This window comes from Homarus americanus, unplaced genomic scaffold (assembly GCF_018991925.1).
Source record: "Homarus americanus isolate GMGI-L3 unplaced genomic scaffold, GMGI_Hamer_2.0 scaffold45401, whole genome shotgun sequence".
NCBI classification, from domain to species: domain Eukaryota; kingdom Metazoa; phylum Arthropoda; class Malacostraca; order Decapoda; family Nephropidae; genus Homarus; species Homarus americanus.
Window position 1 is genome coordinate 110,814 of NW_024745276.1, and position 27,862 is coordinate 138,675.

The 27,862-nt window shown below is 43.0% G+C and overlaps 1 protein-coding gene across 1 annotated transcript; it reads left to right on the top strand.

The window, feature by feature from the left end:
* The first annotated feature begins 207 nt into the window (after nucleotides 1-207).
* LOC121878617 (Down syndrome cell adhesion molecule-like protein Dscam2) lies at nucleotides 208-27,504 on the top strand. Its single transcript, XM_042384949.1, has 8 exons — nucleotides 208-359; nucleotides 1,341-1,417; nucleotides 4,736-4,882; nucleotides 11,595-11,712; nucleotides 14,631-14,841; nucleotides 24,781-24,955; nucleotides 27,156-27,272; nucleotides 27,479-27,504. Exons 1-8 carry the CDS (start codon nucleotides 208-210, stop codon nucleotides 27,502-27,504), a joined length of 1,023 nt encoding a protein of 340 aa, XP_042240883.1.
* The last annotated feature ends 358 nt before the right edge of the window (nucleotides 27,505-27,862 follow it).

Sequence of the window (27,862 nt, forward strand, 5' to 3'; positions counted from 1 at the left end):
TCTCTAATTCTCTCTCTTTCTAATTCTCTATCTATCTCTCTCACTGCCACAAGATAGCTCCAGTTGTGGCCCGTCTTTCACATATGGTAATCTACACAAGGAAGGTATGGGCGATAATTCCTTTAATTCCGACAAGAATTTTGGCTGCTGGTCAACCACACAGGCCCAGTGAGAGAGAGAGAGAGAGAGAGAGAGAGAGTAGCGGATATGACGTCACACGAACGCCTGGAGTCCACTGCCGGTCACCGCTCACGAACGACTGAATGGATTAATGTGCTTTCCATACTTGGCATCAGGCTAAGGAGTAATATATATGGGAATGGCGGTGCAAAGGCGGACGATTTCAGGATCGGATTAAGGTCGGTGGCGCTGACGTCTCCTCTATACGGTAGGGGAAGGAGAGGGTGGGGAGGAGAAAAAGGGGAGAGAAAGAGGAGGAGAGAGAAGAGAAGGGGATAAGAAGGAAGGGAAGAACGTTCGATTATATACTACCAAACTGACAGAGGTTCGATTATGTACAGCACAGGACAAACATGAGTCAAAAAATATATCTATTATGATATTAAGTAACTCATATGAAAGAGAGAGAGAGAGAGAGAGAGAGAGAGAGAGAGAGAGAGAGAGAGAGAGAGAGAGAGAGAGAACATAAACTCAGAACAATTAATATAATGACAATTCAAAGAACAGTGGGAAAATACCTCCGCCCTTATCACATCATTCCTACCTCTTACCCTATAACGAGTCCCTAATATTTTACCCTTATCTACAGGGCGTCAGGTCACGTGGCACACTTCCTGCGAGAGAGAGAGAGAGAGAGAGTTCTAGCCTAGTGTGTGTGTGTGTGTGTGTGTGTGTGTGTGTGTGTTGTATAATGAGCTGTAGGTCATATTTATGCTAAGTGATATTAAAGACAGTGTATTGGTTTGAATAATAATAATAATAATAATAATAATAATAATAATAATAATAATAATAATAATAATATATGATAATAATAATAATAATAATAATAATAATAATAATAATAATAATAATAATAATATCATGATAACACTACTAAGAATAATAACATTATCCAATTACTACACCACGAGAACTGCCATAACTCAGGTACGGACAGAAAAATACAGGTAATTTGATAATACCGTGGAACACACACACACACACACACACACACACACACACACACACACACACACACACACACACACACACACACACACACAGTATCTGGCACTCTCCATCATACACCTTGAAGAGAGAAGGCATTATGTATCGCAAGGCCCCGCCAGCAGACCACCTCAAAGTATAGCGAAAATATGATTGCGGACATATTCCAGGAAAAGTGTGCTGGTGGGTGTAAGGTGGATGAACACAGGAGGCCACACTCAAGAGATGAGGTTGAGGGAGAGCAAAGGTGAGAGGGAGAAAAGGAGGGAGAGGGTGAGTTGAGGGTGAGAGGGAGAGTGAAAGGGAGAATGAAGGTGAGGGGATGATGGGGTGAGGGTGAGAAGGAGAATGGGAGAGAGGGTGAGAGTGAGAAAGGGTGGGAGAGGGTTAGGAGAGGAAGAAAGGGAAAGAATGGGTGAGAGCTTGGGTGAGAGGGAGAAAAGGGGAGGGTGATAGGGGATTTAAGTAGGAGATGGGGAAGGTGAGAGGGGAAAAGGGAGAGAAAGGGTGAGAGTGAGGGTGACAGGGAGAATGGGAGAGAGTTTAATTTAACAACTTTCCTGGCAAGATTGAGGTACAATTTTGCCTAATCTAAGTAGTTCAATCAGGTCTTGACACTAAGGGAGCCATCACTACTCACTGCCACATAGGACAGAGGTTCATACACAAGAGGAGATAACAGAGTAGGTTATATTGATTAGTGTCACTACTCACTGCCACATAGGACAGAGGTTCATACACAAGAGGAGATAACAGAGTATATTGAATAGTGTCATAGCATGTCTAAGGACTAATCAGTGTGGACGAGCCAATTTAGTATACACCGACAACAAATCTTCAAAGACTCCTGATTCACTGTAGTAGTTACCTAGTTCATGATACAATAAGCCAGGTGGTCTGAAGCCATTGGCAGTGTTACATTCTATTATATACTGTTCAGGTATATACTTTAAAGGTTTGGATAGTTTCACGAACCTGCCAGACGTATTGGCTACGACTACAACACAGTGTCTGGTTCTGTCCTTGTGGGAGAGGGTGATGGAGTGAGAGGAAGGGTGAAGGGTGAAAGAAGTAGGGGGGTGGGATGATGGTGAGAGGAGAGAGAGAGAGAGAGAGAGAGAGAGAGAGAGAGAGAGAGAGAGAGAGAGAGAGAGAGAGAGAGAGAGAGAGAGAGAGAGAGAGAGAGAGAGAGAAACCCCAAACAAGTTCTCACGTCAAGTTGCTGTTAATAAGTAAATTACATACAACAAGCTGTCAGCTTCCTCCTTGATTGACTCCACCTGTCTGTGTGTGTGTGTCTGTCTGCTTGTCTTTCCGTCTGTTCGTGGCGTGTCTCTGTCTGTGTACTCTTCGTCCCTCGTCTTCTACTTTTTTCTTGCCTGCCTGCCTGTCTGCCTGCTCGTCTGCCTGCCTCGTCTCCTGTCTGTCTGTCTGTCTGTCTGTTTGTCTGCACTCTCTCTCTCTCTCTCTTCTCTCTTCAACATTCCTTATATTTTGCTAATAGGTCAAAAAATTTCACCATAATGAGTCATATAACCTGAGAAAAAGTAATTCATCAAAGGTTTACGAAAAGATATCATTTGCTCTCATTCACCTCCTCTTTCTTTTTAATGCGATCGAGAGTGCTCTAATTAAGGGTTCGAACAATAGTCCAATTAGGAGACGGGGGTGGAGGGGCTTTAACCAATTACCTGTCTTCTTATTTCACTTCTACGACTTCTCCCCCTCCCTCTCTCCCTCCCTCCTTCCCTCCTTCCTTCCTTCCCACATCCATAAAACTTGTTGATTAATTTTAAGGTCAAATTACAAGCGTCCATGTATCAAGGTCGTGACGTAGTAGTGACGTCATCAACCATGGGGGGGGTGGGGGGTAATAAATACTGTACGTTTCTAAGCGCATTAATGGTTTTATTCGCTGTTCTCGATCGTAATAATTACTGTACTCGGCTAGATCAATTGGGTAAGGGGAAATTACTTTTTAATCTTGGTATAAAAACATTCACTCGGTATTCTCGGTCTATGTTTGTGACGTTACCTTCTTGGACCACTCGGATGACATAGCGATAGTGATGTCATCACCTGGCTGGACCAATCAGTTGACATAGAGGCAGTGACGTTACCTGGATGGAGCAATTATTTGACATAACAAGAGTGACGTCATCTGGTTGAACCAATCAGGTGAAATAGCAATGATGACGTCACCTGGCTGGACCAATTAGGTGACTTAGTGATCTTTTGGTTATCCGTTACATTAAAATACCGAATGAAAATAGTCAGTGACGTAATACATTGTCTTCCCCAAGGCATAAAATACATCCGGGCGACAAGAGCGATGATTCTAGCCCCAAGTATACGATACACGATCTTACAGCCTGGCCCAAGACTACTACTTGCCCACTCTCACTTCTCCCTCTTTTTCTCTCAACTGTCTTCTTTCTCTTTCTACGCTGCCCCTCCCCCTAGCGAAGGATGTCAGGTACACCCATAGTCAGAGTGAGAGAGAGAGAGAGAGACCATACATCTCTTATTAGTGATGTCGGCTCTCTCTGTTCTTCTTCCTTCTTCTTCTCTCTCTTCTCTCATTGCCTCGTCTTTTATCCTCCTCCTCCTCCTCCTCCCCCTCTCTTATTCTCCTTCCTCCTCCTCTTCTCTCATCACCTTTTACTTCTCCTCCTCCTCCTCCTCCTCCTGATCTTCCTCTTCTCCCTTCTTCTTCTTCTTCTCTTCTCTAAATATCTTATCCTTTTTCTCTTCTCTCACTGTCTCGTCCTCCTCCTCCTCCTCCTCTTATCGCCATTATCAAGTCCGTCATGTTCTTCCCATCGTTATCAGAGCCTCGTATATCTTCCTCGCTCCCTCCTCCTCCCGTTTTATCGTCTTCTTATCAAGTCTCTGTTCTGGCGACGATATAAACGTGGACAGTATAGCGAATATTCGTTGTTGGTATAGCGTATATATGTTGTTGGTATAGCAAATCTTTGTGGCTGATACAACGAATATTTGTTATAAGTTGAGGGAATATTCTTTTTTTCAGAACATTAACGACATATGTGTGGTAGAGATGGAGAACGAACCCACACGAGTTACAGTGAAATACAAGATTTTGTACATAGTCTACACGAGAAGTTGTTTCCGAGTGATACATACATACGTGTGTGTGTGTGTGTGTGTCGTATTTCCCCAAGCCTTTTTTATCCATGTACGGACAAGTACCAGCTGACCTCTCTCTCTCTCTCTCTCTCTCTCTCTCTCTCTCTTCAACAGACGGGAAGTACATCATTATCTTTTTTCTTACAGACAAACAGACAGTAACTCCCTCTCTCCTCTCCCCAACAGACGGGAAGTACCTCACTATCTCTCTCTTCTCTTACGGACAAACAGACAGTAACTCTCCCTCTCTCTCTCTCTCCAACAGACGGGAAGTACATCATTATCTTTTTTCTTACAGACAAACAGACAGTAACTCCCCCTCTTTCTTCTCTCCAACAGACGGGAAGTACCTCACTATCTCTCTCTTCTCTTACAGACAAACAGACAGTAACTCCCTCTCTCCTCTCTCCAACAGACGGGAAGTACCAGGCGCTACTGGACGGGCGTCTCCTGGTACACGAGGTGAAGGCAGCCGACTCGTACGCCACCTATCGCTGTCGGGTCCTCCACACCCTCACCTCCACCACCGCTGCCTCCAACACAGCCAGAATCATCGTCCACGGTGAGTCTATCTTTAAAATTATCTTTCTTTTTCTCACTTTTTCGATCTCTAAATTTATCTTTCTTTTTCTCACTTTTTCGATCTCTAAAATTATCTTTCTTTTTCTCACTTTCTCTATCTCTAAAATTATCTTTCTTTTTTCACTTTCTCTATCTCTAAAATTATCTTTCTTTTTCTCACTTTCTCTATCTGTAAAATTATCTTTCTTTTTCTCACTTTCTCTATCTCTAAAATTATCTGTATCTAACGTTTTATTTTTTCTAACCGCCAAAATCTTTCTTTCTTTATCTTTCTAAATTCTTGACCTTAAAATAGTATTGTTTTATGGCCGTGTCAAAGGACAAACTTACTCACAAAATTCAAAGATCATCAGTGAGAATTCTATCTCAACCAGATTCTCAATTCACCGAAGACTTCATCAATTATGACGACGGTCAGGAATTAGTATGCTAAATCTTTACCTGCGTCTAATGTATTCATGTTTAATTCCTGTTCACATTAACTATAACACAATAGCCTAAAACTGTTGGAATAAATAAGGTGAAGTCGTGTTACCTTTACAACCTCACTAAGGAATTAATGAGCATGACTAGCTAATTGTATAAACAGGGGTATTCAAATCTAACCTAATCTAACCTAAGGTGTTTGGTATTTAAATCATCAGATAAAATAAACTGAGAAAGGACCACTCATCAAGTGATCTATAAACCATGTACATAATATCTATTGGAATATCGAGAGTCCCGGGGTTCGATTCCAGGTAAGAAGGTGTTGGAGGCAGAAAGGGTTAAAGGTATTACGTTCCCTCCTCACACCTGCTGTTTCTGTTAACCTGAAAATTAGGCTTTGGAATTGTAAGGTGGGGTTGTGAGTACAGGTGGGGGACGAGGTGTGAATAATATATAGCGTGGGGTGCAGTGTGCCAACCTGAGGAACCCCTGGGAAGTGCTCCTCGTCTCACCACGGCCAGGCAATTCATTTCAGAAAAGCTGACTGGAACGTTTTTATTATTGTTTTTATGTAAATTCAGTTGTATGTTATTTCAGTAAAGAAAATTAAAAGATAATCATTTGGGTATTTCTAGATAATGAAATTCAGATCAGATAATCAATAGTGGACTTCAGAAGTGATAATTATGAAGGCATTTCAGTACAGATAACATTACTGAATTTTAGGAAAGAAAACCAGTAAGGAATTTCAAGAGTGATAATCAAGAGAGAGTTTCAGAAACGTAGCCAGGTGAATAGTGGATAGTTAGTTAGCTTACTTCCAAACATAACTCAAGTAAAGCTGGCACATTAAGCTGTGAGTAAGCGGTAAATGCAACTTAGTAATTATTAACGTACAGGACTATCACATAATTCAGCTCAGATAATTAACAGATACATTTAACGACTAACATCCTCCCTAGTTATGTTCATTTATAGCTAGTTAACTAAGACACTTCATTTGAGGCCAGTTAACCATTAAAGTTCACTTCGGGCTACTTAACCAACATAGTTCGGCTACTCAAATCACTACAGTAACTCAACCAGTTTAATTTTGCGTCAAGTACCAAAACATCTCCGGCTAAAGCACACACACACACACACACACACACACACACACACACACACACACACACACACACACACACACACACACACCCACACACACACACACACACACACACACGAGGTTCTCAGCCGAACATCATTACCAGTAACTGTAAAGTGATCCCGTAACTAGACGGTCAAGAATGTTCACAAAGAAGACCTGTACATGTTATTACGCTTCGTACTCACACACTGGAAGGACGAGCTAATGACTTACCTAATAATACGAGTAATTACACAACTTATAAATCGATAAGATACAATTGAGTTTCCCTTAAAGAAAATGAACTGTTAGTAAAGCCTTGATAACTCGGACTAATTGGGGGAAAATGTAGCCGATATATATAGCCTACAAAAACCATGATGAAAGTTAACCCTTCTTAAGATGTATAAACATTTAAAATATAAACAATATATCGTAATTCAATGAAACAATTGAATAAGTAATGAATAAATTAAAACATTAATTTCTGTAAAAGTCATCACCTACCAATTAACCATTTAACCACCGAGAGAGAGAGTGTGTGTGTGTGTGTGTGTGTGTGTGTGTGTGTGTGTGTGTGTGTGTGTGTGTGTCCATTGACTCTAGATCACAACCATCCACCATTAAAAAGGAAATGAATTGAAAAAAAAAATACCAAACCACCAGAGATTTCCTACCAAGTCCTTCATCACACATTAACAACGGCAGGAGTCACACATTAACCACAGCTTCAAACACAAGACGAGGAGGACAGGTGAGAAATATAGGTTCATTGTCAGTACGAACACCTTACACCTTAAAATATTGCTCACTCATATATTCAACACCTGAGAGAGTCCCCCCACACCTGACTACCTATTAATAACCAGTTCATTACCTGTATGATTCTTACCTGTACACACACACACACACACACAACGAAGAACAGGTGATTAAAATATATACCCCATTTCCCTTCAATAATTCCTAAACATTACATATACAGACGTTAACTTTTTTTTAATAGTGTTTTTAGCTCACTCACTTAACCACTGACGGAGAAGTATTTTTTTTTTTTTTACTCTCTTCTGGCAAAACGAACTTCAATTCCATCCTAAAACCGAGGTAGCCAGGTGGGTTCCTCAGATAGATACTGTACTTGGTCACACGGCAGCAAACACATCTCATTTACAAGATCCGCTGAGTCGTTGGTTCTCCTTCCTTTCCTCCTTCCTTTCCTCCTCCTCCTCCTCCTCCTCCTCCCCCTCTTCCTCTTTCTCCTCTGCACCACACGAGTCAATATCCTCAAAATGCTTTTCTTCTCTTTCATTTTCTTTAAACCGTGATCTCCTTCCTCCCTACTTTCCTTTCTCTCTTCTCCTTTCTCTTCCTTTCTTGCTCCTCGTCTCCTTCCTTACTTCCTTTCTCTTATTCTCCTCCGATCCCCCGTTTCTGTTTCACTATCTCAGATTCTCCTTGTTTTCTTGTTCTTATTTTTCCTCCTTCCTTTGTTCTCCTTTATTCCCCTCTCACGCCTCCTTCCCTCTCCTCCAAATCCCCTTTCACACCTCCCGTGTAACCTCCTTCCCCTCTTCCTTCCCCATCCACTCTCATCCTTCTTCACTCCTTGTTCTTTTTACCTCCCCCTTTCACCTTTCCCCATTCTCCTTCTTCCATCCTCCCTCTTCCTTACCCCTCCTTACCCCCTCCTTCACCCTCTCTTCCCCTCCTTCACCCTCCAGCACCTCTTTCATCTCCCTTCTTCCTCCCCCACCTCTCATCTTCCTTTCCTCTCCTTCACCCTCCTTCCCACCCCTCATCCTCCCTTCCCCTCCTTCACCCTCTAACACCTCCTCCTTCACTCCCTTCACCTTTCCCCAACCTCCCTCTTCCTTATCCCTCCTTCACCCTCCCTTCCCCGCCCCCCACCACCTCTCATCCACCCCCTACCTCAGCCACGATTGCAATGATGATCCCGGGTTCTTGTGGCAATACCGGCGAAGGAAAGTTGAATCCCCACACAAGACGATCCCAAACTACGTGCAAGTCTTCGGCGGATGAAAAACATGGAGCAAACAAAGTGAAAATTCGATTCGTGTTTTTTTCACCCTCTTTTCTTTGCGGTTTGAGCATCCAAATCCTGTCTTGTAAACCGGGAAGGATCATTGTCGAATACTTTGTACCACTGAGGGAGAGAGAAAAAGAGAAAGAGGGAATGATAAAGAGGGAGAGAAAGAGTTCGAAATAAAAGGACAAAGACAAAGAGAGAAACGGAAAGAATGAAACTTAAAGATGAAATCAATAGAATAAAAAAAATATAAATAAAAACACTAATTACTATAAAGAAAAACACAAAAAAAACAAAGAAAAACTGCACAAAAAACACCACTGAAACAAAAACAAACTATAATTAAACGAAACTTTGAGACGCGTTGTAAAGGAAAAAGTTTCAACAAAGATAAGAAGAAAACTTTTAGAGGCGTTACTCTTAATGATCCGTGAGACTGGTGCCAGGTGTCATATCTCACCTGTGGCGAAATTTGTAGGACACACACACACATACACACACACACACACACACACATGACAGCCACCAGAGAAAAGACAGAGAGAGAGAGAGAGAGAGAGAGAGAGAGAGAGAGAGAGAGAGAGACCAATAAACACTACACAGGTAAGACTCATCACAGGTGTACCTCATTAACACTACACCTTACTTTCTAAACAACAAACATCGGCTCTAAGATATTAAGTGAATCATTATTTTCCCTCTTCAGGCTCAAGTCTCCTGTTACAGCCCCTATTGTTAAAACACTAAGGGCCTGCCCCACTCGGTGTAGTCAGCACTGTTGGAGACCACTCAGACCTTTATCACTGGTCACATCTATAGACAGACCGATACAGGGGAGGGAGGGGGGGGAGAGGTGTGGTGTGTATGGTGTGGGTTAGCAAGTGTATGATGCGATCGATGTGAAGGTCTTTTATAACACCATATACTGCATCTTTCTGGGTAAAGCTCCGTTGATGTGTTGCAGAAATACGAGGTGATCCTTTTACCTCTCTCCTTCTCCACCCCTCCCCCCGCCTCCCCACCACTACCCCGGTGATCTGTAGGTGTTAGTTTATTGGTAAAAACTGAATATGAATGGAGTTTGGGTGAGGTGAAATACTGTACACGTTCTGTTAAAACGCGGGATTAAGCCTACGGACACGGTGCACTATTTTTTTTAAATATATTTGTGTGTGTGCGTGTGTGTGTACACGCGGACTTCCAAATACAAACAATACCTGACTTGTCGGGGATCGAACCCTGGTCCTCTGTATCTGAACAGTATGTGTGTGTGTGTGTGTGTGTGTGTGTGTGTGTGTGTGTGTGTGTGTGTGTGTGTGTGTGTGTGTGTGTACACATATATGTATATGTAATTTCCCCTTTTCCTTTTACCCCTTTTTTCCATGATAATCCGCCCACCAGATGGAAAGACAACTATATATATATATATATATATATATATATATATATATATATATATATATATATATATATATATATATATATATATATATAAACCCTCTCACTGTAAAACCTCCTCTGAGGTCCTCAACCACACATACAATAATAAATCTTTACCCTCACATTTCATTTCCTTTAACAAACATCTCCCACCATTCCCTGTACTGAGTGATGTACCTTGCATAACAAGTGCATGTACACAACCACTGCCTTTTCTACATACTATGCTGTACAAATTATGCTATGCTGCACTGCACTGTACTGTACTGTACTGTACTGTACAGAACTGTACTGTACTAGCCTGGAGTAGGCACCTCAGCACCGAAAGAGAAGTAATACTCTATAACATCAACACCAACCTACGGACAAACAGTCACCTTCGAGTTCGAGTTGACAGTTCAATGTTGTCTATCGCTGAAGCACAACAGGGAGTCCATCTATGAACAGTACCGAAGACTAAATCTACAAACACCAACAAACACCTCAACAAACACAACAAACTTACAACAAACTTACAACAAACAACAATAAACACACAAACTTACAACAAACAACAACAAACACACAAACTTACAACAACAACACACAAACAGCAACAAACATACAACAAACAACAACAAACACACAGACAGCAACAAACACACAACAAACTTACAACAAACACCAAAAATACCCCAATTTATAATAATTTTCTCCAAGTTTTAAGTCCCATTAAGATCTCTCAGGTTTTAGATACATGTTAACTCGTCAAACACCTGGAGGCTGTGTGAACTGTTGCAGTGACCCTGTGTTGTATTGAGGTCTGGTAAATCATTGTGTCGTTTACTGCCGTATTATCATGCTGTTGATCATACTTTACATACATACATACATACATACATACATACATACATACATACATACATATATACATACATACATACATGTACTGGATATGCAAATTCCCTCGTGTGTGTGTGTGTGTGTGTGTGAATGGTAATAACACGTCTTAACCTTTAAATCCACCGAAGAGAAAAAGTTATAATTTACCCACAAGGTCAAACTATTAGTTCTGATACGTGCCTTTTCAACTTGGCCCAACCACACTGTCTCTGGGGAGAGAGAGAGAGAGAGAGAGAGAGAGAGAGAGAGAGAGAGAGAGAGAGAGAGAGAGAGAGAGAGAGAGAGAGAGAGAGAGAGAGAGAGAGAGAGGGTAAGAGACGAGGGAGAGAAGTTCGAGAAAAGAAGGAGGGAGAGTGAGATATAGAGGGAGGAAGGGATAGATGTATGGAAGGAGGGGGGGAGATACGCAAGGAGAGGGATGGAGGGAGAATAAAAAGGAGGAAATAAGGAAGGAAGGGAGGGAGACAAATAGAAGTGGAATGAAGGATTGAGAGGGAGGGATGGAGAAAGCAAAGGGAGGAAGGAGAGAGGGAAGTTTTAACACCTGAATTACGCAAAGGTGAATAAATACGCGAAGTTTAATTAGAAAAGAAAGATTCGATTATATATTGAAAAATAATAGTATCTGAAACAATTAATAAAGAAATAAGACAAATAAGAAAAAATAGAACAAAATAAATTCTAGAAACGATAAAAAAAATCTCGATTAATACAATTTTTTTTTTAGGATAATTTGACGTAACATATTTGTGCTCCTGCCAACAGACCCCCGAGAGCGTCAGGCGCCAAGGATGGTCACCAAGTCTGCCACAGTGAAGCTCTCTGACTCCAAGCCCCTGGTGCTCCCCTGTGTCGCCAACGCCCACCCGCCCCCAAAGTACAGGTAAGACACGCCCACCCACCCCCAAAGTACAAGTAAGCCACGCCCACCCACCCCCGAAGTACAGGTAAGCCACGCCCACATAACCCCTTTTAGTGTAACTTGCCACGCCCACAAGGCTCGCCCCCTAGCCTATGCCCACTACCTCTCCCCCACCAGCTTCACCCCTTACATCCACACCCGCCAACTCCTCCCCAAGTCAGCTGGTCCCCCCTCTCCCCCTACCGCCCATGCCCACCAGTTTCCCCCTCCCCCACCCCACCCCAGTACGCCCACAACATAAAAGTACACTTCAAAATGCCCTTTAATAACTTTGGGCTGAAGTAGACAAAGTTTATCAGGGATTCATTAACTATTGTTTTTATGGAAGTCAATTTACGAAAAGTTTCCTCTAAAGTTGTATAATTAAACTCCGGTACTGGGACCTGGCATTAAATAACATGCTGACAGATCAAACTACATGCGTTTACTAATGAGGCGGTAGATTAATAGGAGGAGGTAGGAAGAGGAGGTGGAGGAGGTAGAAGGAGGAAGAGGAGGAGGTAGAAGGAGGAAGAGGAGGCGGTAGATGTATAATAGGAAGAGGAGATCGTAGTATGAAATGGAGGAAAAGGAAGAGCAGAAACGGGAGGAGAAGAAAGAAGAAAACGAGGGATAGATGGTTGATTTGCACAGACACGAACGAGGAAGACGCCCTAAGGAACACATAGATATCAAAGGGGAACCCAAGAAGACCGGACTAACCTCAAGCTGCAATGGCGTCACATCGAAAGATAATCCATTAATCGGTTAAAATTTGAGTCCCATAGAATGATAATCCCTAGAATGATAACTCTCCCACATCCATCTTGAAAACCCCAGCATCCACCTCGCCACCCTCCCATTTGTCTCGCACCCAGGCCAGCTCGCCATCTTCGCCACAAACCAATCCCAAACTCGCCACCCAAGGTAATAGTACAGCATCAATTTCAGCTTAAGATTGAGGATTTAATCTTGGCGATGCACAGGAAATAAAGTTCCTGCCAAAAGTTTCTCAGACACGGAATTTGAAGTCATAGATTTGTAAAGGAAATAAAAAAAAAAATAAATATATAATACAATATACCTGTATCTGGAGGAGAAGGATGAGGAGGAGAAAGAAGAAAATTAAAATACGAATACTAAGACGAAGACGAAAGAAGAAGAAAAAGAAATACAAGAACAAGAACAAGAAAACACGAAGAAAGAAACGCTAGAAGTAGATGAAATTGAAGAAAACGAAGTAGACGAAGAAGACGAAAATAACAAGACGAAGAAAAAGAAGGAGAAAATAAAAGGAATCAAAGAACTTTTTTTTACCACAATAATTTTTTCAGCAAAAGTTTCCCAGATAAAAAAAAACAAAATACACGAAAAAACATGAAATTTCCAGCCAGTGGTAATTAAAAAAAAATCCCAATAACGTTGACATAAAAAAAATCCCCAAACACGTGTTCATTTTGCCTCAGTTATTATTAGTTGTTTTATCATGAACTAAATAAACCAGAAAATTAGGTAAAATTCTTAAAATAGAAACGGTCTTAAATATCACTTGTTATGAGAGGAGGAGAGGAAGAAGAGGAAGAGGAGAAGAAGAAGAAGAAGAGGAGGAGGAGAAGCAGAAGAGGAGGAGGAGAAGAAGAGGAGGAGGAGAAGAAGAGGGGGAGGAGGAGAAGAAGAAGAGGAGGAGAAAGAACAAGGAGAAGGAGACAGTGGAGGAGGAAAAGGCAATGGGGAAGAGAAAAAAGAAGACGAGGTGGATGAAGAGAGAGAAAAAGACAAAGAAGAAGAGAAAAGAAGACGAGGAGGAAGGGGACAAAATAAAAGGTGGTGGTGGTGGAGGAGACGGACCATTTGCTCAGGTAAACTCATCGCCCTCCCACACTGTAATCCTGAAGCACCGGGAGTACCTGGTTACCTTAGTCAGTCAAGAGATGAGTGGCCGAGACGCCTCAGCATTACAAGACGAGGTAATGGAGTCATGAGTCCTGACAGCTGATGCAAATGACTTCTTGCTCAACAATTAAGACGTAAATGCGTTTTCGTGTTGCAGTCTGGAAGCTGTGAGTAGTTTATTTCCAGCCCTTTCTGTACTGGCTCTCTCTCTCTCTCTCTCTCTCTCTCTCTCTCTCTCTCTCTCTCTCCTCCTTGTCTATACCACTGTTCCTTTTCTTTGTCAATTTTTCGTATATATTTTTTTGCGGCCTTTTCCATATTTCATCTTTATCTCTTCTCTAACAAGTCTCTCTTTTACCTCACCTCTCCTCCTATTCCTACCATTATTCCTACTTTACATATTATCTTTATTTCTCCTCTTTTTCTTCTTCTGATATTCCTCTTCCCCAAACATTCCTTTTATCGCTTTTTCTCTCGCTCTTTGTGTTCTGTTTTCGATTATTTTTGTAAATATCTTATCTTGACACAAAGGTTTATTTACACTCCTGTTCGAAGCTGTACCGAAACACCACGTGAGATAGTGCTACGTCATCTGGGTGTTGGCAAGCATTTCGGAGATTTTAAAGTGCCTCATGTTAATCCTCATGTCTTAAGTGCTTCAGGTCAATCATCATGTTTTAAGTGTCTCATGTCTTAAGTGCTTCATGTCTTAAGTGTCTCATGACTTAAGTGCTTCATGTTTTAAGTGCCTCATGTCTTAAGCGCTTCATGTCAATCTTCGTATCTTAAGTGCTTCATGGCAATCTTCATGTCGTAAATGCCTCATGTCCTAAGTGCCACAGGTCAATCATCAAGTCCCAAGTGCTTCATGTCAATCCTCATGTCTTCAGTGCTTCATGTCTTAAGTGTCTCAGGTCAGTTCTCATGTCTTAGGCACACATCTCTCGTCGTGTCCCACTTCTTCATCTTTCGACTAACTCTCTATCTTCTTCCCGCTGATATTACAGGTGGTGGCAGGAGCGAGGCGGCGAGAAGATCCCCATCATCACCAGCTCTACGGGCGTGGTGGGCAGCGGGAGGACCAGCGAGATGGGCGGCACGAGGACCTGGGGGAATGGGGGCGTGATGCTTCTTGACCCCAACACCCACGCCAGTTCCGACGACACTACCAAGCTGGTGTGTGAAGCGTCGAATGAGGCCGGGAGAGCAACCATGGAGGTACTGTGTGGTGTGGTGTGGTGTGGTGTGTGTGTGTGTGTGTGTGTGTGTGTGTGTGTGTGTGTGTGTGTGTGTGTGTGTGTGTGTGTGTGATGTGTGTGTGTGTGTGTGTGTGTGTGTGTGTGTGGGTGGTGTGGTGTGGTGTGGTGTGGTGTGTGTGTGGTGTGGTGTGGTGTGTGTGTGTGTGGTGTGTGTGTGGTGTGTGTGTGTGTGTGTGTGGTGCGTGGTGTGGTGCGGGTGATGTGGTGTGTGTGTGTGTGTGTGTGTGTGTGTGTGTGTGTGTGTGTGTGTGTGTGTGTGGTGTGGTGTGGTGTGGTGTGGTGTGTGTGTGGTGTGGTGTGGTGTGTGTGTGTGATGATGTGGTGTGTGTGTGGTGTGTGTGTGTGTGTGGTGCGTGATGTGGTGGGTGTGGTGTGGTGTGGTGTGATGGTGTGGTGTGGTGTGGTGTGGTGTGTGTGTGTGGTGTGTGTGGTGTGTGTGTGTGTGTGTGTGTGTGTGTGTGTGTGTGTGGTGTGTGTGTGTGTGTGTGGTGTGTGTGTGCTGTGGTGTGTGTGTGTGGGGTGTGTGTGTTTGCAACTCTCTCTCTTCTTTGTCTGTATTCTCATTAACTAAAACCAACCTCACCAACAGTAATATAATTATTTTACTTCATACACCACCACCACACCACCACCACCACCACCTCACCACCACCTCACCACCACCACACCACCACCACCACACACTACCACCACCACCACCACCACCACTCACCACCACCCTAATTACCACTACCTTCAATTAAATTGAATTCTCACCACCACCACCACACTTTTAAAACACATGCCTCGTCTTCTTTCAGTCATAAACAAGAAAATATGAACACACAACACCGTCTTCTTTCTCCTCCTCGCCAAATACAACTACAACCCCACTTCTCTCTCCATAATCCGGTTTAAGTCGCATTTAATCCAACAATTTTCATAATTTCGCGTCTTATTCTCCCTTTGTCTCACAGTTTTAGCACTATATTCCCTCCGATGTTTCTTAAGTATGTTATAGTCACTCCTGCTTCAGACTCTCTTGTTATTGTAAAAGTTTTCGCTCCGCTAAGTTTCGTATATTTCATTAAATTAATTTCGCTAATTGGATAATCCTAAGAAAGTGGAGTTTTTCGTGTTTTTCTTTTATCTACACCATCGAGTTGACCCTGTGTGTGTGTGTGTGTGTGTGTGTGTGTGTGTGTGTGTGTGTGTGTGTGTGTGTGTGTGTGTAGGTCTTAACTCTCGCCAAGACTGCTACACTTACGGCTGCTTACGGAACTTGCTGAGGCTCTCATCTTTCTACTAAACCTATGGCCATCTTCACTACAACGTTTCCACAACACAAACTCCCGGTCCAGCCCTCAACTACGGACTGTGTGGTGGGCGAGGGAGGGTGGAGTAGGGTGGAGGGAGGGGGTAGGTGAGGGAGGGTGGGGTGGTGGGTGACGAGGGTGGGGGGTAGGTGAGGGAGGGAAGTGAGGGAGGGGGTAGGTGAGGGAGGGGGTAGGGTGGAGGGAGGGGGGGAAGGAGGGAGGGTGGAGTAGGGGTGACGGAGGGTGGGGGGGTAGGTGAGGGAGGGTGTGGGAGTAGGTAAATCTGGAGGGTGGGGGGTAGGTGAGGGAAGGGGGCAGGGTGAGGAGGGGCAGGGTGACAGAGGGTGGGGGTAGGTGGAGGGAGGGTAGGGGTGAGGGAGGCGGGGTAGGTGACAGAGGGTGGGGGGGGTAGGTGAGGAGGTGGAGAGGGGAGGGAGGGGTAGGTGAGGGAGGGTGGGGGTAGGTGACAGAGGGTGGGGGGGGTAGGTGAGGAGGGTGGGGGGGGTAGGTGAGGGAAGGGGGGTAGGTGAGGAGGGGGTAGGGTGAGGGAGGGGGGGTAGGGGTGAGGGAGGGGGGGTTAGGTGAGGGAGGGTGGAGTAGGTGAGGGAGGGATAGGTGAGGGAAGGGGTAGGTGAGGGAGGTGGGTGGGGGGTAGGTGACGGAGGGTGGGGGGTAGGTGAGGGAGAGTGAGTAGGTGGAGGGAAGGGGTAGGTGAGGGAGGGTGGGGGGGGTAGGTGAGGGAGGGTGGAGTAGGTGAGGGAAGGGGTGCGTGAGGGAGGGGGAGGGTAGGTGAGGGAGAGGGGGTGTAGGTGAGGGAGGGAGGTAATGAGTGGCCGTAGGGTAGACTCTCTCATTTCTACTTCACTTGTCACTCTCCCCCTACCTGCTGTAAGTTGACTAATTAATGTGTACAGCGGAGTGGGATGATCATTACCCGTACCCCACTTCTCTCTCATCATCATCATCATTATTATTATTATTATTATTATTATTATTATTATTAATCATATACCATTAGCATTACTATCAATGTATTCATCATCATCATCATCATAACATCCAGCGTCACCATCATTACCATCGTGCCATTCACTGTACCACCACTATCATCACCACCATCACCACCACCATCATCACCACCATCACCACCACCACCACCACACACCACCACCACCACCACCATAATCCTCCTTCTACAAGACGCTGGCCTCTCCGACAAGATAATTCCTTCGCTATCTCTCCTAAGACACCTCTATATATCACTGTGGTCGACTGCCTCTCTCTCTCTCTCTCTCTCTCTCTCTCTCTCTCTCTCTCCTCCTTCTGACCTGTTGATCGCTGCCACCAATTCACCATAAGAAACTAAGAATTTTTTTTTTCACCTTCCAGCCCATTGACGTGTGTGAAAAATTTATTCTGTTGTGGTTATCGATATGGGTTTAATGTATTATAGTTGGAAAGGATTTATTCTCAATTTATTCTTTGAAAATCGGTATGTTAGGATTTGTTCTTTTTTATCTGGGAAGGATTTTTTTTTATTTGTAAGGTGAATTATTTTTTATGACTGTGGGGGATTTATTTTCGATTTGTTCTGTGAATATTGATATGACGGATTTATTTTAGCCGTTGTGGATTTATTCTATTTTGTGTAGGTAAGTGAATCGTTTTCCTACCTGTAAAGATTTATTCTATATGCTAAATCGAGATAGGTGTAATTTATTCTACACGGGAAATAAAGTCTCTAAGATATGTTTTATATTCAGAGTCGAGATTCTAAAATATATTCTATAACCTCACTCAAGATGGCATAAGATTTATTCAATATTCACAGTATGAGATTTATTCTACATAGACAGTCAGTATGTTGAGATTTATTCTACTTTAGAGCGAGATTCTTATACGTCATCGGATATGTAGGTAAAAACTTATTCTGAATTACGTTGTGATTCATGAGAGGTCAAAGGGGTGATACACAGTTTGTCTACAGGTAGCTGGGTCAGGTCATGTTTGGGACGGTTAACTACGCAGTTCATTCACTCAACAAACAGCCAATTCAATTAAGGTGAACTGGCCTAACCTTCTGTAATCAAGCGAACCCGTCCACTAGATTGCCTCAGGAAAACTTTTTTTTAACCGGACTTTTTTTCTTCATTTTTCTTCGGTTTTTTTTTCGTTCAAGGTCTTTTACTTTTCCATTTTCTCCTTCAGTACGGTGCAGTCGCCTTTACAGCTCCCGAATTTAAACTTCTCTATTTTTTGTTGTGTCAGTTTTCAAAATCACGTTATTATTATTATTTTTTTATAATATAAGTTTTTGTCTATGATTATCAAGGATTTCCTAAAGGTTTCGTCATAAAAGAACAATACCTTAATGGGAAATATTACTGTTTTACGTTTTAAGGTACAATAAAGTGACTTAAAAAGGGGATGAACGCCTAACAACAATATGCAAACATTTATTAACACACACACACAGACACACACACACACACACACACACACACACACACACACACACACACACACACACACACACACACACACACACAAAATCCTAAACAGATTTCATATTCACTCTAACGTAATCCAACATTAAACTAAATATCAAACGTTTCATCTGTATAACACGACAAAAAAGAAACAAAGACGAGTATAGAAGCGTGTAATCACATATAAACATAAGTGAGAAAAGATTTACAGACAACCTGGCGCCCCAACACTGTACGAAGCCTTAACAAATATTCTATCTAGCGTATAACGTAGAATAGTGGAATGAAAGTGATAATTACGAGCGAGGTATCGGCTGTAAAACACACACACACATACACACACACACACACACACACACACACACACACACACACACACACACACACACACACTGTTTACATAAGAATAAGAATGTCTCAGGTAGTTACATATTCCAAGCCGCGGTATGTACTCCCTCACTCCTTCATCATCTACAGTACGTAACAAGGACAGCTGTGACGCCTGCTTAGCACTACCGTCTACAAGTCAAGGAAAACATCACGAAGAAAATGGATATGAAGTAAATGCTCAGAACATACAGATATATTTTGGCTGTATAATGTCTTCACGGGTTCTCTGTAAACACAAACACGCATCAACTGATTCTATAAACACAAACATCAACTATACACACAAACACCAAATTACTCTATAAACACAAACACCCAGGGACTTCACAACCATCCAGCGGAGGAACACTTGGTACAGGCCAGAGAGCCATTAATAACACAGAAGCTGAATAAGAGTGAAATGGTTCGTTAATAAAGATACATAATGCTGTCTTATTCATCATATTTAACTCCAACCACGATTTTTTATTAACCCTGACACCCTAAACAAGACACACCCCCCCCCCCACAGGTAGGACCAACACAATCACCTCCATCACCCTTAAAACTATAGAAACCAGCCATAAGTATCGATTAGCCTGCAAGTCTCAAGTGGAGGTGGGGTGGGAAGTGCTTTAATTACATCGACCTGGCTGTACTTAAGGGCTTGCCGTTAGTAGTAAAATAGTAGTGGTAGTAGTAGTAGTAGTAGAAGTAGCTGTGTGTGTGTGTGTGTGTGTGTGTGTGTGTGTGTGTGTGTGTGTGTGTTTTATATACACACACGGTCAAAAAAGTATCTGCACACATTGGGTCCGATGATTTCCTAAATGATCAATACATCTATGGCTCAACGTAACCACCATGAACCACTCTACGTGTTGTTCACAAGATTAATCTCTTTTCTTCTGAATGTGTAAAAAAATAACAACACTTACTATGGATAAAACAGGAAACGTCGCTAGCAAGTGATATGTGGCATTTTGCAATAGCCATCGTCTATGGTGTCAAATTGTTTCGTGGGAAATGAGTAGATAGTTTTTTGATCGTGTGTAGCTGAGTAAGTAAAGGCGAACGAGACGCCCCAGTGGAATATAGAGTTTTGGAGTGTTTAATCTCCTCTCTCTCTCTCTCTCTCTCTCTCTCTCTCTCTCTCTCTCTCTCTCTCTCTCTCTCCTTCTCACTCACCCTCCCTCCCTCCTACTCAAGACACGATAAAAATTCAACCTGTATTATTGCATTCCACTCCAAAAGCTGTTGACGGAAAACTAATGCACCCGCAGAGTGAACACTTGTGTCCCGGTTATTAAGAGAGACGAGAGACCGAGCGAGATAATGGGTCTCTCGGAGAATTTTATCCCCTGTGAGGATACACTATGTATATATATATTATTATTATTATTATGAATTTCCTGCACGGGAGAGAGATTCGCTCTTTCTCTATTATGAAGTTAATGTCATGTTTCTCTCTCTCTATCTATCTATCTTTGTGTGTGTGTGTGGAAGGAAGGTGGAGAAGGACGTAATGAGGAACGAGGTTGGAAGACAAGGAGGGGCGGAAGGATGGAACGACGTGGGGGAGGGAGAAGAAGGGAAGTGTGGAAAAGAATGGAGCAGGTAGGAGAAGGGTGGAAGAAGGAGGAGGAGGAGGAGGGGGAGGAGGAGGATGAGGATGAGGAGGAGGAGGAGGAGGAGGAGGAACTGAAGATAGATTCAGCAGATAAGGAAAAATATATGATTATTTATTAATTCCTCTCTCTCTCTCTCTCTCTCTCTCTCTCTCTCTCTCTCTCTCTACGAGCTGTTGACATCTTAGACGAAATTGAATTTAAGACACCTTGTTTTCTAAACACACAAACACACAAACACTCAAACCTTCCCCTTACTCTCACACACATTCAGACACATTCACAACCCCACACTCACACTAATATTCCCCCACACAGACACAGACACACACCCACACACTCACACCCACACACACCCATACACACATACTCACACATCCCACCCACCCCACACACACTCACACCTTCCACACACTCCTATACACACACTCACACCTCCACACACACACTCACACCCCTGCACACACACACACACACACACTCACACCGATGGAGGAGTCGATCCGTCAACGCACTCAAGGTATTCCACGTACTGAAAATTCACAAACGGAACTGGGACAAAAGTTTGCTAGTCTTCTCAACAGCGCAATACAATATTTCTTCCGATTTTATTCATGCGGAATATTTTGAGCGACGCAAGAATGTATTGAGGTAGTAGCAGCCCACGAAGAGAGAGAGAGGGGTCAAGATTGTGTTAAAGTAGTAAAGTAGCAGTCCACGTTAGAGAGAGGAGAGAGAGAGAGAGAGAGAGAGAGGGGAGAGTCAAGATTGTGTTAAAGTAGTAGAAGTAGAGTCCACGTTAGAGAGAGAGAGAGAGAGAGAGAGAGAGAGAGAGAGAGGGGCAAGATTGTGTTAAAGTAGTAGAGTAGCAGTCCACGTTAGAGAGAGGGGGAAATCAAGATTGTGTTAAAGTAGAAGTAGCAATCCACGTTAGAGAGAGAGAGAGAGAGAGAGAGAGAGAGAGAGAGAGAGAGAGAGGGAGAGAGAGAGAGAGAGAGAGAGAGAGAGAGAGAGAGAGAGAGAGAGAGAGAGCATATCAACAACTTCTCCCATACAATTATTATCAACAGAAGAACACTTTCAATAACTCGCTCTTTACATGACTCATCTGTTTAGTTAGTTTCATCCACTTACAAACATGCGAGTGAATATTGTTGTTAAAACTATCACGCTATGTATTCAGTATTCAGTATTTCAATGTTTACGATATAAAATTCACCCACTCTGAATAATCAGTTTAAACAGAAAAATAGAAATGCAATATGTCAGTTACGTTTATCTACAAAATCTATTACAATTCTCTAGTGCGCTGGAATTGTGTCGTGTAAGCTTTGTGGTGTGTGTGTGTGTGTGTGTCTGTGTGTGTGTGTGTGTATGAGTGTGTGTGTGTTAGATCACTACCCGCTATATATCCCCGGTAATCCAGGACAGTATCCGGGATTAACACCGACCTCACGGGTAAACCTGTTACCTGCCTCACCCAGACCATAATATTACGTCACTCAAATCCGTCGAGTAATCCCCGAGTATCGGCGAACGTCAGCAAGAGTAGTGAGGTGGAGCGGCGGGGAATCTGTTTATTAGTTCTTGTGGTAAATATTACATCACTCTCGTCTGAAAATAATCCTAGGCTGACCATTACGAATCTCGACAACAATACGCTAACTCAGTTATTGTTATGTTCACGTATTACCTTATTGCGTTCATTAAATCCAGGGGTAATCCAAGAACGCTCCCTCCCGAGCGTCAACAAGCACTCACTGCAACATTTATGGCCACCGATTACGTTATTGCGTCTATTAAACGCTCAGAAAATGAACGAGTGAATCATTAAAGGCCAAAAAGAGTTTGTCCAACCAATCAACCTAAAGCCCGTCCATATTGCCTTATTACACCACTTAAATCCGAAGTAATCCGGAGGGTATCGGCGAACGTCAACAAGCGGAGGGAGGAGGAAGGTGGTAGTGGTGGTGATGGCGGCAGCGTAATACCTACCCCAGCCCGCCTGTGGATATGAGTGACGCCACCGGACGCAATATTGCACAGGGTAGTCTTCCATTTGTCTTGAGCGTGTAGAAAACGTGACTCGCCTGCTTCCTATTCTTGCCAGGTTCTTGGTGCGTGTCCAGCCTCCTTCTCCTCTCTCCTTCCTGCCGCCTTCCCCCCTCCCTCCATCCTCCTTCTCTCCTGCCTCTCTTCCTCCCTCCTGCCTGCTGCCTCCCCAAGAATATGACAACAACGATATTGAATTTGGCGGGAAGGAACACAGCGGGAAGGACTGAAATACTACAATTTGTGTTATAAAGTTGTGTTCAGGCTTACTCCGGTTACGAGTCTCGGGGAAAGTTTGATCTAGGAATAGTTAACGAGATGTTTGTATATGTGTGTTTTGTTAGTAATATTTTATATACTGTAATATGTTAACGTTGTAGAACCTCCCCCCCTCCTCTTTCTCTCTCTCTGACACTAAGAAACACACACACACACACACACACACACACACACACTATTTCACCTCATTAAACACACACATTATCAGACGTAGATTCAGAAGTGTACACGAGTCTGCCAGATAATCCCTTCCTAAGATTTAAGTTAATACAAAAAGTCGCGAGGAAATATTATCCACATTTTGTGCTCAGGAAATAAAGACCCTTTCCTGGGTTACAAAGGGCGGCACAAAAATACAACACGGGGAGAGATCGAAAAGGTTTTATTTTCTCGCCTGTGAGCCAATAACTCCATTAACCCGCAGGATAGCTCGTCAAAGCCATAATGTAGTTTTTTTCCTACACTTTCCAGAATACATTGAACGAATTTAAATCTTTTCGTTCTTCATTTTTTGGGGGGAAGCATTTACTAGATAAGTTTCCAAGTTAAGAATAGCTTTGTACAGATGGCAGCCAGACCTTGACGGGTATATTATTCACCTGCAGGAGGCCATATCTACACCAGTAATGATCCGACGTAAGGGTTGTTCTCTCTCACCAAATGGATTTAACCCCTTCTCTTGTGAAAACTATCTAGCGAGGTAAACTTTTCCTCTGTCTGTAAGAGAAATTGGGCAAGTTTGTGTATTCAGAAGTGTTGCCGGCGAGCGTGAGGAGGCGGCCCTTGGTCCTGTGTGTTCCTGGTTTTGTTTCTCTTCAAGGGGTGGGGGAGGGGTGGGGGGGGGAGGGGTGATGGGGGAAAGAGGATTTCTGGGTTGGAAGAAGGGGAGTGATGGGAGGGGGTGATGGAAGGAAGTGGTGATAGAGGGAGGATTTTTCAGGGGTGGAGAGGAGGGATGATGAAAGAGGGGAATGATTTTAGGGACAGAGAGAAGGGAGAGGGAGGGAATTTTTAGGGTTAATTAAAGGTATTTGTTTACACCTATCTTGATGGGGGTTGTGAGGAAGGATAAAAAGGTGGAACATTCTCAATATAATGATTTATAGTACCTCAAGGGGTTAAGTCATCGTAATTAAAGAGGAAAGGCATCGTGGTCAAAGGGTTAAGTTATTCATAGATTTTGTCTCTCATGTTAATCTTTATTTTTCCATACGAGAGAAAAATAAAGAGAGAGAGAGAAAATGTACATGTAATTACGTCGGTCTGTTGTTTTCTTATCTTCCCCTGTTGCTGTCTCCCTCGTTATCATGCGTTGCCTCTCTTTGTTGATGCTCTTTTACTTATTTTTTTTCTTGCCTTTGTCTAAGATTCCTTTATTTTCTTCCTCATTATCATCATTTTTGTCTTTGTTGTCGTGTTCTTTTATTCTCCATTTTTATTAGTCTTATTCTTTTCTTCTTGTTCGTCTTTCTTCTTCTTCTTCTTCTTCTTCTTCTTCTTCTTCTTCTCGTTTCCCTCTTTGTCATGTTTTATCTTTGTTCTCTTATTTCCTTCTTCTCTTACTCTCCAAATAATTATCCCTCCCTCACGCAGTTTCCATTTCCTCCTCCTCCTCCTCTCCCTTCCCTACTCTTCTTCGTCTTCCCCAACTCTCTCTCTTTCTCTCAATCTCTACCTCCTTCCCTCTCCTCCTCCTCACCCATCCTTCTTCCTCTCCCTCATTATATCTACGTCTATACCCCTTCCATCAACACCCACCCAACTCTTCTTCTTGATCTTCCCTGCACAGATCCGGGTGGAGCGGGCGGTACCAGTGATAGCCCACTTGACGCCGCGGGTGGTAGTGGTGGACGCGGGCGGTGTGGGTGTACTTAGGTGCCAAGTTCCAGGGCCACATCCTCACTCCATCAGCTGGTATAAAGATGGTCATGTTATTACCCCAGCTGGCAGGATCGGAATTACAGGTGAGGTCAAAGGTTAATTACAGGTGAGGTTAAAGGTGAACTACAGGTAAATGCAAGTTAATTACATATAGCCAAAGGTTAATTACAAGTGAGATTGAAGGTTAATTACAGGTGAGGTTAAAGGTGAATTACAGGTAAATTGAAGTTAATTACAGATACCCAAAGGTTAATTATAAGTGAGGTCGAAGATTAATTGGTAAATTTTAGTTAACTACAGGAAGTCAGAGGTTAACTACAGGTGAGGTCAAAGGCTAATTCTAGGTAAATTCAAATTAATTACAGATAATCAAAGGTTTACAGTCAGATCAACCGTTAATTACAGGTGACACCAGTGGTTAAATACTGGTGAGGTCAATGAGCAGTCACACTTGAGGTCAAAGGTTATTTACACTGGTTAATTACATTTAAGGCTAATGTTAAGGATCAATTACAGGTGAGGTCAAAGGTTAATTACAGGTGAGGTTGGATAAGATTATGTTGCTATAGTCATTATTGTTACTATAATGTTATATTATTCATTTTGTTGTGGTAAGTTAAGTACGTGATTGTATAAACATTGTTGAGTGTTTGTATTGAATTTGTAGCAATACTTTACGAGAGATGCATTATCCCTGATAGTCTCTCAGGAACAGGGCCTGAGATGTCACAATGTTGGAATAATGTGTGTCGTAGCACAGCCTCTCTGATGATCCAGCTGTTGTGAGGTCGAGTAGTATAATATATTAGTACAGTAGGTTAGGTTAGGTTGATTTAGAGTTAGGTTTGGTTAGGTTATCATCATCATTTACTTTTGACCATGTTTCCACACACACACACACACACACACACACACACACACACACACACACACACACACACACACGCACACACACACACACACACACACACACACACACACACACACACACACACACACACACACACACACACACACACACACACACACACACACACACACACACACACACACACACCAATTAACCACAACAGGCAACCATAACACAATAGAATGACTTCCACCAAACCTCCCCCACCTCTCTCTCTCTCTCTCTCTCTCTCTCTCTCTCATTAAATATCATCTTTCTCTAATTTTTCTTTTAAATTCAGGGAAAGTTTGTAGATAAGAAGCACTTAATAATCAATGGATTAAACTCACTGTCTGGAAAAACGGAGAATGACTGTGAGAGAGAGAGGGGGATGGGGGAGGGAAGGAGGGAGGGATAAGTCACACACACAGACAATAATATAATACTGTAATTATAATCAATATTAACGTAAGTGTAAATAACGAAACTCTAAATTAATATTTTTGTCAAGTTGGCCAAAGATTCATAAGTGCCAAATTTATTGATAAATATACATTAATTAAAAACTACGAAAATAAAAATAAAAATGTATGAATATAGATAAAACTTTCAACCCCGATTATTAGTGTTACAAGCTAATGGCAGATTTATCAATGCCAGATTTTGCCTGTTTGTACACATTGGACGTCAGATTTGAAAAGCCCTTTTGGGAAGGTACTAAACCAATCATCATATTTCTATTTTTTCCACCAATCATTGCCAGAAATTAGTGCCAGAATGGAGTGGTGGGGGAGGTAGGTGTGGTGGTGGGGGGGAGGTAGGTGGTGATGGGGGGTGATGGGGGAGGTAGGTGGTGGTGGGGGGTAGGTGGTGGGGGGGTAGGTGGTGGGGGGTGAGGTGGGGTGGGAGGGGGAGGGTTGTGTGGAATGAATGTAATGAAATTTCTAAAACGATGTTAACATCAGTCAAATTTGTATTGCCTCTTGTTTTCCCAATGGCAGCGAGAGTAAAATTCATAAAATTGTTTTAGTGCTGTCTGCCTGGCAGCAGCAGCAGCAGCAGCAGCAGCAGCAGCAGCAGTAGTGGTAGTAGTGAAGATTTTTTTAATTACAAATTACTGTGTCACCTCCATGTTGGGGGCCGGGGAAATAATATGCCTTTCTTTCTCTCCCCAATTTGTGACTCCGTCTTCTGCCCACGACTGTTGTTATGGCTCTGCCTGCTTCACTGACTGACCCACGCCTGGACGATGCCACCAACACACACGCGTTGGAATGACATCACGCTCACCCATGAACACCCGACCAATCACTGAACATCACACCCACGCCTCTACCCATCCATGCCTACTATGCCCATGACCGATATCAACTCCACCACGCCCACACACACAGAGGGTGGATCGGTGTTAGAGGTGAGGGGCGTGGGGCGGGCGGACGCTGGCATGTATCAGTGTTTCGTCAGGGGTGATGAAGACACCATCCAGGACGCGGCGGAGCTCAGGCTGGGAGGTGAGTACTCCTGCACCTCAAGGTCTTCTTAATGCAGTAATAACCTTTTCGGATCACATGAAGATTAAACACCCCCATCTTTTTGACCTGATGATTAAATACACAAATGTTAACCTAACCTAACCTAACTTAACGTAATCCATCCAGGTAGAGTTAAGATATTTACTCAATAGGTGGAATTTTTCACGTGGTACTCTTTTCCTCAGGGCGTCTCCCCAAGGAACCTCTCTAGTAACATGATTCTTGAAGTACATTCGTTGTTACTCAAGTGGTCAATATCTCTGGGTGTCACTTAAGTGTCTCCTCGAGGTCTTACTCAAGTGTTTTATTCTTTACTAAAGGTTCTCTTGTACTTCTTAACATGGGAATATGTACTTAGGTACTTCGTCTCGCAGCGGATGAAATAACTACTCTTACATCCATATCATCCATCATTAGTAATAGAACTATCGTTGTGTCAGGTTCCGCCCTACAGGATCACCACAACACCTGAGATATGTCGTCACTCACGGTGTGCCCAGGCGATCGATCGTATTGTATGGTATTTGTTTTTGATGAAGTAATATTAACCAGTACGGGTGCAGCCATAA

What these genes read in the sequence shown, in the direction of transcription:
- LOC121878617 (XM_042384949.1), top strand. Translation starts at nt 208, where the DNA reads ATGACGTCACACGAACGCCTGGAGTCCACTGCCGGTCACCGCTCACGA. An exon ending in GAGGTTGAGGGAGAGCAAAG is followed by an intron (nt 1,418 to 4,735) that starts GTGAGAGGGAGA and finishes TCTCTCCAACAG; the next exon opens with ACGGGAAGTACCAGGCGCTA. An exon ending in CCGGGAGAGCAACCATGGAG is followed by an intron (nt 14,842 to 24,780) that starts GTACTGTGTGGT and finishes TTCCCTGCACAG; the next exon opens with ATCCGGGTGGAGCGGGCGGT.